At 38.2% G+C, this 12,634-nt stretch overlaps 1 protein-coding gene across 5 annotated transcripts in view; it reads right to left on the bottom strand.

Annotated features, from left to right (window-relative positions):
* LOC138931806 (protein tramtrack, beta isoform-like) overlaps window positions 1-12,634 on the bottom strand; it is a 72,098-nt gene that overhangs the window by 15,837 nt on the left and 43,627 nt on the right. Inside the window, exon 5 of one of the 5 annotated variants that reach the window (XM_070292988.1) lies at window positions 7,941-9,718. The exons of the other annotated variants lie outside the window; for them this stretch is intronic. Within the exon in view, the coding sequence (XP_070149089.1) occupies window positions 9,426-9,718 (293 nt within the window). The 3' untranslated portion in view covers window positions 7,941-9,425. Of the gene's footprint in view, window positions 1-7,940; window positions 9,719-12,634 lie in introns of those variants that run through there. 5 annotated transcript variants of the gene reach the window in all.

Raw genomic sequence — 12,634 nt, 5'->3', positions numbered from 1 at the left:
CACCAATCTATTATATCACAATGTTCCACTCCATACCACGCAGTTGTAAATATATAAATACCTATATGTAGTACCTATAATAGTAATTGTAATAGTGGTAGTAGTAGTAATAGTAATAATAGTGATAGCAATAGTAATAGCAGTAGTAGCAGCAGTAGTGATAATAATAGTAATATATATATATATGTATATATCGTAGTAATTTTCGTTTAATTAATAAAAGATTTCGATATAACAGCCAGATGACCCGCGGCCGAGTTAAACGACAGCACGCAGGCCGATTCAATATTATTTTGTAAAATTGTGTGCCGAGTATTTATCTCTCTTTCTCTCTTTTTCACCTACCCTCCCCAACCCTGCATATATTCCTCTCCTACTACTTTTCATGTGTCGCGTGTGGGTACACGTATTTTGGCTATCCGTGCACTACATATACGATTGGACATATATGAGAGCTTTTACACGTTTTAAAGTAATTCTAACAGAGATATAAATCACTAGCAGGATTTTATTTTCTTGAATCTCGCGCTTCTCTTAGCTATATTATATTCTATATATAAAGATTAATTAAAATTATATATATATATAGAGGTTGTTTCGCACACATTTAGAGCCTAATTCGAATCTTTGACACACTGCATATGAAATATATACGAACATTTATAAAAGTTGACACTTGTATGATTGAACGTTAAGAATTATTTTGGTGATTTCGTGTGTGTTTAGATTCTTAAATATTCTTAAGATTACTCTCCCCGCAAACACAGGCGACGAGAGAAATATAGACAAGAAAAATGCATCCATGCTAGTGATATATATATATATATATATATATATATATATATATGCCGTTTTAGAACACATACACACACACATCCTGTATACAAGTTCCACTCTCATGATTTCGTCCGCTCCGATCCTCTGCTCGCGAAAAAACGAAAAGCGAGAAGTTTCGGCCGTCTATATATGTATATATAGTTCGTAGATAAAAAGAGGAAGTTCTGCGAGAGCGGTCGTACAAAAGTCACGGGATTTAGAAAAAGAAGACCTTTATAGAAATCTGTCTTGTTCGTTTTCTCGCGCGCGCGCCACTCCCAGGAAAATAAACTTTCCGCCAAAGGTTATTGCCTCCCGCTCTTCCATAACGCTTATCGTTCGCGGCGGGCTTTTCCCCGGGACCTTCTTTTTCGAGAATCACATGTCGATACTGCACCGCACGGCGCCGGCGGTGGCGACGGAGCATAGAAAAGCACCGAGAGTTTCCCAAGGACCGTTCAAAACGAAATACGAGGTCTTGTCGCGTCGAATAACCAGTAGTCAACACGCGTATTCCAAAGGACAGTTATTTGTTAACGGAAAGTATATTGGGATCCTCGAATATGTTGAGAGCAACTAATCAATCGCAAATTGCTTCTAAAATAAACAATAGAATTTTTTTCCATTTACATTAACCCACACTCTATAACAAGCTTTCAATTTTGACGTCGCGATGATGAGCGTCGTCGATTTATTTGGCTCGTAACACTTGAACGAAAGATTTGACGGTATTTATATCTTTTATTGGATCGCGCGTTTCGAATTAGCTTTCTCATCGGGGATTTGTTCCATTTGAAACGACGATGCTTACGATAGTAAGCAACGTCCTTTTGCAACTGCCTTTGTTGCCTAGCCTGTATGGGGCTACAACAGCACTGTGTATTTTTTCGTCAACTTTTTCGTCACGCGCGTACTTGGCACCGAATTCGTGCTGAATTTCACTTTTTACCGCATTTTAATCTTCTAATGGCTTTTGGAGTGATGTTGTGATGCGCGTACATGCCGATCTGAACAAAAACGAAAGAGATTACGCAATGTGTCAAGATTCGAGATACTTTTCATTCGCGTGCTTTCCCTTTTTTGAAAAATGTCTTTATCATTTAAAATCCAAAGACTAAATCTAACGTGCGATAACTCGTTATAAATCAATTTAAAAGCATCTTCGATTCATCGACGCTTTGCGCTCGGAACGATCCATATCATAATATGGCTAAATCATTCTCTCATTCGGAGAGATGAGGCCCCTTTACCGTCAACTTCAAATTTAAATTTTCCTGGCAGCTTTTTTAAAATTTGGCCGTCTCCACATCACGTCCCTATCGTACGGACAAATTTTATGTGGCAGAATGCGAAATCGCGCAAGAGGATGCGACATGAAGGGAGAAGCGACACCAAAGAGGGAGAAGGTGAAATCATAAAGCAAATCGCGCGTCGGCGAATGCCGGATATAAAGCGCCGCGAATAAATTAGTCCGCGAACACGAACGCGATAACGCAACACATGGGGGGAATCGCAAAAGCGCGATGATGGTAACGAAAAATCTTGGGTGATGTGTTGCACACGTGTATTGCCTTTTGCGCGCACACACACGGGGAGGGATAGGTGGCGGAAAGTTCATTCATCTGGTTTCAACGCGCAGACAGAACAATCCGCGCCGATTACGTCTCCCAGTCGACGGGGACTTTATTCGCGGTTGTTTCTCGATTTTGCTCGCGTATTTACGCGTCCTCGAAAGGGGATCGGCGTTCTCGTAGCGTTTTTCAAACCCGGATTTATCGTGCGATTCTGTCTCCCCTTTACAATATTGGAAATAAATTCAAAGGCTATAAAATAAAAAAAAAATAAGCCGCGGTGTGTATCGATGTAGTTATTCAATTTTAAAACTTTAAAATGTATTTTTATAAATAAATAAAATATATAATTTTTTTTTTAATTAAAAAAAATGGATATTAAATATATTTTTGTTTTCTATATTACTAATTTATAGTTTTGAAAGAACAGATTGTATCTTTTTTTTCTCCAAAACTTCGATTTGCGATATAACAAAATTTCTGCAACTATCTCCACGAGAAAATTATCCGATTGCTAAAATTTTCAGATTTTCGCAGATTCAAATAAAATAATTACCAAAAATTACAAATGTCATAATCAAGGATACGATATCTAAAACTCAAAACGACATGTATTTCGGAGGAATCTTGTATAGAAAAGTTTGACAGACACTGGTTCACATATTTTCACGATGCTCTCTGGTAAAACCGCGTTTCGCCTCCCATTTGATTTCGTCATTGCGGCAATTCACTCAGCTATTTATCCGCGAATATTTGGAATACGTAGCATGCCGAACATCGTGCTTCGTGTGTATGCATGTAATCGGTGAGCGCTCTCGATCGTCGTGAGAGTTAGTCGATCGATACGGGCGTGAAAGCGCGCGTCACATTTCCGGTCCATGATGAAACACGGAATTACAACAGCAACTAGAACTAGTGCATGAATAATTTTGAAAGGACTCACACAGAGAAAAAGTACAAGAATTATTTCAGAAAAGATAATTTATAAAAAAAAACTTGATTTAATCTCAGAAATTCGAAGAAAATTTTTAAGTCTAAAAGTATTGAAATGAATTAATATATAAAAGCTTTAAAGACCGAAATTTCAGAATCCGATTGTATACATTTGATTTCTTATCGAATTTTAATTCAATTTAATAGAATTGATCGCATTAAGATCTCTTTAGAGTTCGCACAGCGATTTTTCATTCGATAACGGAGAAAATCGTTCTCGCAAATCGTCATCGATATTATGCGATATAATCCTTTTATTTGTGTAAAACTGTGCGTGAGCGCGCGTGTATAAAGCACCATTTGTGTATGCCAGCTGTCAGATGCTTTGTAGATTTGCGGCCATTTGACAATTCGTGTATGAATAATTCCGGAAATTGATAGCAGCCGTGCGTCGATGAACATCCAATCGCGTATGTAAATAGAAAACGAGCGAAAAGTAGTATACGAATCGCGAATTGTTGTTGAATAATAATCGTGTAACCGTGTAAATACATCATTATTGTTTGTGTAAATATTGCGCGATGCAAAATCAAATGTCATTTTAATATTGCACGTCGTTCTCGCGTTACACTATAATATTATACTTGTAGATTTCTTTTCGCGCGGCTGACTTTGTAACAATTAATGATTCGTCATATGTAATCATTTCATTCGTATAAACTGTACGAGATCTGTTGTAGTGATAAAAAAAATCTTTATGAATAATTACGACGCGGCATGATTTGACGAAATACAAAGTATCACGATTTAATGTTACCGCGCGTTAAAAAACAAAACTGTAACAATCACGCAATAATTCGCCGATCAATATCATTTATTCATTATTAGCATGTTGCGTGACTTTACAAATCGATCTGCATAATCGTGCAACACACGAGAACGATCCCGACGATGCTCAGTGTTTATTTAAAAAAATTAAAAACATCCGAAAGTGGGTGTACATTGATGCTACGGAGATGATTTCGCTCGTTCGACGTCTTACAACGTTCACTCGCACAAGCGAGACAAAAGCGAAAGTTCCGCGAGAGTAGAATCCCTCTGCAAGCCGCCGGATGGCTAACAACGACTGCGTTCTAATGACGATGCGACAGCGGCGACGGAGTTGACTTTCGCAATATTAGGACGAAAGATGAAAAGCAAACTCTGGTGTTAAACTTTGTCGCGGTCAACCAATTAAGTATAACCGCGCGTCCCGACTCTGCTGGCTGGGCCATAAATTTCGCGCGCACGATGAAACATTGATCCCGTCCGAGCATCTCGCTCTCTTTCTTTCCCTCTCCTTCTCCCTCTCTTCGAAGGGAGCCCGCAATGCACCGTGTAGGGTGGTGCACCGAGAAGGGAGGCACCGAACAAGAGAGAATCACATGTGCGCCGAAATCCGCGGCCACGCCGCCGTCTATAGCTGTCGCTCATCGTTTATACGAGTTTGACGTATCGAGAGCATCGTGGAAACATGCGGAAAAATATCACGCTGACGTTCTGATACAGGGGCCTCTCAAACAGCGCCTTACAAGCAAAAAAAACTGATCGAGCAGTTCTTTCAGGGACTTTTCGATTCAAAAATTTAGAGAAAAATTTACAGATCGTTAATTAATATTCTCGTGGTTTTAACGATTTTAACAATTCTATAGTCCTTATTAAAAAGCTCAACATCAATTATTCTTTTAGTCAGAAATAACAACAAGAATCCTCTTTTATTGAAAAAATATTGGTATTTTTAATTTTAATGATTAATTTAAAATACAGTCGCAATAAATCCATTGAATGGTATTATTTTAATAGATTGTCTTATATTTTTCTATGACGTCAAGTCTGAATACCCCTGTTTTCGAGGACGGAATAGCTGAAAAAATCGCCGATCTTGGTAAAAGTTATTTCCCCTCTTATTCTCCTCCAGATTTTGTTTCTTTCGTGTTAAAATTTTCTCTCTCGCTCTGTGTGAAAGAGATGATCTCGTGTTATTAAATTGCCGAGTCCGAAATTGTAATCAATCCCTGAGGGATTATAAGATAATGCTGATTTTCAATCACAGAATTAAATTTTATATCTTTTGTATAGAAATTTAAATCATTAATTAATATCTCACAAATTTCAATATTTAATTTTAAGATATATCTCTAATGAAAATTATGATTAGCTTTTGCGATAACACGCGCGGGACATTCGGCAGTCATAATTAATACATGTTCGAGATACACATCGGCGCCAAATTGTTCGTCGTCTAACGCGTCGCGTAGAAGTGATAAAGACACGAACAAAGCTTAAAAAAAAAAAGAAAAAAAAGGCAAAGAATAGTCGATCGGTGTGTGATCTCTCAGCCAAGGAGGTAGGCCTGCAAGTGCAGTTTGACACGATTCAATCCGACCTGTCAATAAATAAATCTTGCGTGTGTTGCTTATTGCAATATAATGTTGCGCGGTGTATATATAAACAGTGAATAACATATATATAAAATCATAAAACGATAAAACAAAATAAAATAAATTATCCAATATATTAAAATATGTATATATACTCAATAATCTGGAAATAATATATTAATATTCTGGTTATATATTATTAAATTATAGATATATATGCGTGTTCGGTAGCCTTAACTATGCAAAGTGCCTCTTTTTTTTGCACAAAAAAAAAAAAAATAGAGATTGACGGTAATATCATTTCATCACAATATTGCGGTTTGGCTCTTTGAATAGCTAGCGGACTCTGCGTATGCGTATACGCATGCATTGTACATGTGTAGGTCCGTGTTCCTGGGTGTATATATTTCTAGCGACCCCCATAGAATAGACGATCGCGTATCCGCCATTCGCGAACAATAGAATAGGTGTGTCTCAATAAGAATTTTTTAGATTTAAAATCGGAATAGCGCGAAAGAATCCCGACCGTCTCGGAAAAAGAAATTCCTGGCGAACAGGGGGTCGCTATGCTTTTATCCCTGTTATAATTGTGACGTTCGAATGCAGAAAGTGCCTTCGACTTTGGCCTTGAATTTGGTATTAATAATTTCGCAAATTAACAATTATTTTAAATCTCGCGTTGTCTGTAAAACAGGGAATCCTCAAGGTGAATCACGCTGTCTGAAAAGACGCTGTGGGGGTCGCTACGCTTTCGTTTCGATAAGAAAAGCTTCATGTATCTATCGTGTATCCCGCGTTCACCCGTGAGACGCTTCTCCTCTTTTCTCTCATATGTGCATGTATGTAAATAAATGTGGCTATACATCGCTCAAAGTAATTAGGAGATTGTTTCTTCGGACAATTCTGTTAAAGAATCAAGCGTCATTAAATATTGTCGTAAATCGCAAACGTAAAGTAATCAAGCTTGGACACCGCTAAAATAAGATGTTAAAATATCTTTAAAATATCAGATATTTATCAGTTAAAACGAATGTTTGAAGAAATAATTTCTAAATTCTTTTCGAGCGACGTATATTTATTTATATATTCATTTTACCATTGCTATAGTATGTATATATGTATATATATATATATATATATATATATATATATATATATATATATATATATATATACATACGATACACGTAAATTCCACAATGTACAAAGAAAAAAAGGAAAAAAAAACAAACAAACAAAGAAGAAAGAAGAACAAACAGATTGCACCCCAACCAATTAAATATCAACGTGCAACGACGATACAAATATCGTATGACCATCCCATGAATAAAAATTATTCTTTAACGTAACTATATCTTCAACCAATGATAGATTATTAATGTGTGATAGATTATATAAAGTATAAAATAATATAGTACTTATATAAATCATCCAATATAATAAAACCTTATTTTGTTGCCTACGCGCTTAAGTCCCGAATCGTGGAATGTCTCCGTGATTTCCACTATTTACCCAGCGGTCGCATTATTTTATAATAACGCGGCGTGCAGCTTAATCGTTATAATATTATATAGACTTTAGGTGTTAATTAACAAGTAACGTGCGTTTTATAGTTAAAGTTCATATTAGGACTGCAAAGCGCGCTGCGCGATGAAAATTTTACGAACGTATGCATGAAAGGACAGAAATTTCGTTGTCGCTCGATTTGCGTTGCGTGTTACTTGCGCGTATACGCGTGTTTCTGCTGCTCGCGTGTACGCATGTTACATACATGTAACGCGGACGCGATGCCGATGCTCGTGACTTACGCCTCGTATACTGCGTGCGCAAATATGTGTGGTGTGTGTGTGTGTGTGTGTGTATTTGTGTATATTTTGCATGTAATGTGACTAAAGAACACGTACGTGCGTAAATGTGCACGCGTAAATGTTAAATATTGCTATTGGTTCCCGAAGGCGCTGCGTATGTAATATTTTACGAGATTACAATCAAATATGAAGTTCAACTATAAACTCTTCAACAACTATACAACTCACCCTGCGTATCGAATGAATTACTTCCAGCGACTCAGTTTTATAATTAATAGATATATAATTAATTGAATCATTAATATTTTCTTTCCGGCTGCCGTCTCGACCGGTCGGCAGCAGCGTCTACGGGAGGAAATTGGCACCACGTTTGCTCCCATTTTATTTATTTATATATATATATATATATATATATATATAATATTTATATATGTATATTTATATATATTATAATTATGTAATTAAATTTGCGCGCACGCACTAACCGTGCGAATCTTTCATATTGTTTTGATCGCGCGACTTTCCCCGAACACTCGTTAAAAAGTATCGGCGATCGCCGCTCGTTTTCTCATTACGGGGAAAAAAAAAAAATAAAGCTGCCCGGTCTTTGGACATCGTCGCGAACACGATTGTGTGCGAGGTCGACGCACACGATCGATCGCGACAAATTATGCGATCGGCAACGAACGAAACGTGCAGGCACGACCCTCCGCGTGAAAGACGGAGGGCAAACCTTTCTCTCGCGCGCGAACGTGTTTCTTTCGTGAGAAGGAAAGAGAGTTCCGATAAAGCGACCTGCGCTATGCAATATAGCTCGTCATGGATCGATGGATCAATTCGGTACCGCAATGGAGAACGCGAAACTCTACCTCGGCTCAACGACTCGAAATCCGAGAACGTCTCGGCCTTGCCATGTTGAAGGCATCAGTTTGGATCGCTCAAGCCAACAGCCAAGGATTCGAGGGTGTTTCAGCCTCGAAGGGATTACGCGACCCATTTCCTGATTGATTCGAATCGGCGTCGAACCGTTTCGACGTTCCCGAAAAATCGAGAGAAAGCAACGCGTTGTCATTGTTGCCGTCGCGCGATATAACGAGCTTTCTTCGTCCGGCACAACGAAATTAAATTTTATCGCGGAACCTCTCTTGCCTCAGATTCTGCTCGACGCGAGAAACGCTTTCGCGCGACGCGAAGGGTCGACTTCTAGTAATCGCGGCCCGCGATTTGTTTCGCCCTTTACACTCGCTCATCGGCGACTCCTACTAAAAAAAAAAAAAAAACTCAATCCTCACAGCTTCGACAAGTTAGCTACAACAAGCCCACTCCCAAGAAAAGTCACCGCACACTAAACTGTACACATCGCTGTATATTAATTTTCTCTGTTCTTTTTTTTTTTGCTATTTTTTGCAATTTTTGTTTGTTAAAAAAGACCCCTATATAGGAGAATTTCTCGATCCCTTAAGCGTAGAATCTACAAAAGATTTGGTGTTCGAGAAAGAAGAAAAGCCAAAATTGGCCGGCCCTTATTATAATCCTCCCAATGACCGTAACTTCAGGACTGTATCTTCGCCGTATGCGAAATACCCCCCTGCAGCTGCGGCCACTCGCGCGTTCTTGATATATGTTCTATCGTTTATATATATAATTCTTGTAGAGCGCGTATTATTACACACACACACACATACATATATATATATATATATATATATATATATATATATATATATATATTATGTTTTAATATATATGTATATGCATATTTAAATATATACTTAATATATTTGTATATTAAATATATATTTAAATATATATAATAAATATATATAATCTCTCACATTCCCCTTTTTCTCTCTCTCTCTCTCTTTTTTCCGGCGTCTTTAGGATAGCGTATTCATGGTGTCGTTGCTCGTTGAAAGCGCCAACGAGCCCGCCATAAAATCATTAAGATCGATTTTTCTTGCTTCGGGGTGTTTAAATTTATAATGCGTGCGCAGGTTGTCGCTACGTGTATACGTGGCACGACAGAGAGGACACTCAAACCTGCCGGGGAAGTGGACGTGGTAGTGGTTCCTGATGTGCGTCACGACCTTGCCGCACAGCTTGCACCTGTGAAGGTTGCAGCCGCCTGGCACCCGGTCAAAGGTCAGCCGCATGTGCCAGGCTTTTGAACCTGCAACATCAACACAAGACAAGTCACTTTCAGCTGTTGGCCATCCAACACGAACTACGCGGCGAGCCACTCGGTCGCCGGCGGCTCGTTTCTTTCTCTTTCCCCCTCTCTCTATCTCTTTCTCTCTATCTCTTTTCTATTTTTTCTTTTCTATTTTATTTTTTCGTCATGTTATCCTGATTACGTTACTGTTATTTCTATGCCGTTTCCGTGCTCTGCTTTCGCTTTTTGTGGTACTTTACATTTCTCGATTTAAGCTCGTTACTTTTTTTTAGTTCTAGAGTGACTTTTCTCGAGGGTCGCCGGATCCTTGGATACTTGGGTAGAGGCATTCGATTCCGTGGATCCCGGAGGTCTCGCGGATTCCAGGATCCCCGAATCCTCGAAGCAGAATTGTGGACACAGATCCCGGGTTGGGTCTTTGAATCTTTGGATTCTCGAATTCTTCGAGTCTGAGATCTCTAGATCATCGAGTCCTAGGATCTTGGGACATTCGATCTTCGGAATCTTGAACCTACAGATACTCGGCTTCTCGAATCCTCGGATTCTAAGATCCCCGAGGTCTTGAGTCCCTGGGGTTCGTTGGACATTTAATTCCTCGCAGATGCGAACAAGATTTCTCTGTATCCTTGGATCCTCCGATCCTGATCTCACTCTCATTAATATCGCGCGTTCGTCGTCCCCGAATTTCTTAGTCGCTTTTGCTTCCCTATCTCTCTACGTCTCTTTCCTTTCCCGTAAAAGTCCTTCCATTATTTTGATAATGTACAGTGTATGTAATATATGTGTTATGAATCCTGCACGCGCGTTAATCTTAATCGCTAGAGACAGACAGAAAAAAAAAAAATTTAACCGAATGTACGAATAATAGAGAAGAAAAGAGAAAAAAAGCTTTTCTTTTACTTTTGTCACGATCATCGTGAAAATTATACCAATGCAATTTTGAAAAGTCGCGCTTTTCGCAATCGAGGATTGAATCGAAAAAAAAATCGGTGTATGTTGGAAAAAAATACAAAGCAATTTATAAACACGTTGAAAGTAAACACCTCGCATAATGAAATCGTTCGTGAAATGACGTTAACTTTTTTGCGATAAACGGAGAAAATACGGGTTTTTGATTAAAAGTCGATCGTTCGTTACCTCCGCGTTCCCTCGAGGCGCCGTTATTTTTTGCGAGTTATATGATATAGTATCGTTTAAATAAATTTAAATAAATTGACCCGCTGGCTTCTCATACTTCAAATAACTTCTCTCGAGAAACGCTCTTTGTACGCGCTTAATAATTCCGTATTTAAAAACATGGAATTTCGCTTTTGTGAGAGACTTCAACTCTCTTGCGGACTATTTTCGCAAATATCTAATAGGAAAAACGCGGAAACGTAACGAAAAAATAAATATTAAATCAAGCGACATTTCGGGGCAACGAATGAACAAATATTGTCGCTGTTCTTTGTACCTAAAACGCGTATCTATTAAAAATTTCGCATCATCTTTACAAATACAAACGGCAATAGCTTATACAATAATGATAAAAATAAAAGAATATCCTAAAACATTATTGCTGCTCAAACATTTCAATCAAAAAATTTGTCTTATAAGAAGTGGAAACTACAATATAATTCTATTTTCCATTTTCTTTCCTTTTTATTTCCAAAAAATTATTTTCTTTTTTTTTATAATAATTTTTTATAATTGTGTAATTATGTCGAATACTGATTATCTTTCAGATATGCAAGTGTCATTTAATATATAAAAATAATTAAAAAGATTTTTAGGATACGTATCAAATAGCGATCTAGAGTTGCATCAAAAAAATGTACACCGCGCGTCTTCAAACGAAGTGCAAACACTTGCCTCTCGACGCGATTGAAATGTACATGGATACGTGCGATCAAAGCACAGACATGTAAGTTCTCTTTAAACATCGATCAAACTCCAAACCAGTGCGATTAATCAAAGAAGAAGCGTAAGAATGGGCGTACAAGTTTTGTGTGTAGGTAAAGCGAGCTGAGATCGTAAATGAGCTTTTCTCGTCCTGTTAATATCGCGTTAAGTCCACGCGTATGCTCGACAATAATAAAGTGCTACGAATGAAACAATTAATATGTCAATCTCGCACAAGCTAAAAAAAAATCAACATCGACATTCGCTACTTAAGAGATTGACTAATCGTGGATCGTGCATTATTTCCGTCTTATACACGTTGTATTCTGAAAATTCCAAGTATGAGATCAACACTCAGACAATTAAATTATTCCGCGCGAGACGTTTTATCCGAAGAAATTAAGGGACGCACCGCGTGTGCGACGTTATATATGCTACCGAGTCGGTCAAATTAATTATTGAAAAGATACGTATACGCGAGACGACCGAAACAATTATACTCCCATATCCTAATGCACGGAGGAAACGAGGTCGTTATATTATTCAAGGACGCCAAATGGTTCTGTCTGTCTCGAGGCACAAGTGCCCGGCACCCGAAATCTCAAACGGAAGAGATAGACCCAAAACGTAATGGAGCACTCTGAGAGGTCGCTCACTCAGTGCACTCGCATACGCATAAGTACGCACGTACGCACTGCCTTGCGATGTGCATAAATCCGTTATAATTTCGCTGCCGCGAAAACCCCCTGCCTGCTGAGACGCATAGAACACCTCGGAACGTCAAATCGCGGATTCCTGTCTTCAAAGCCGTTCCTTCACAAAGCATCTCTCTCGTGTGACTTATCCTTTGTTAGAACGCGTAATTCGCAGACATAAGTTTTGATATAACCGACATGGTAATGAGTAAGAGATAATTATTTCCGCCAAATTTCTATATATATTACAAAGAAATACAAAAATTATTTTTTACAAAGGTATGTAATCAAGAGAGTGCAAAATTTTTAAAGAGATATCTGATTTAATATATATGTA

Source organism: Polyergus mexicanus, unplaced genomic scaffold (assembly GCF_030449975.1).
Source record: "Polyergus mexicanus isolate NDT 795.1 unplaced genomic scaffold, iyPolMexi1.0 SCAF_1, whole genome shotgun sequence".
In the NCBI taxonomy this organism is placed as follows: domain Eukaryota; kingdom Metazoa; phylum Arthropoda; class Insecta; order Hymenoptera; family Formicidae; genus Polyergus; species Polyergus mexicanus.
This window is presented reverse-complemented; position numbering and strand designations above follow the sequence as displayed.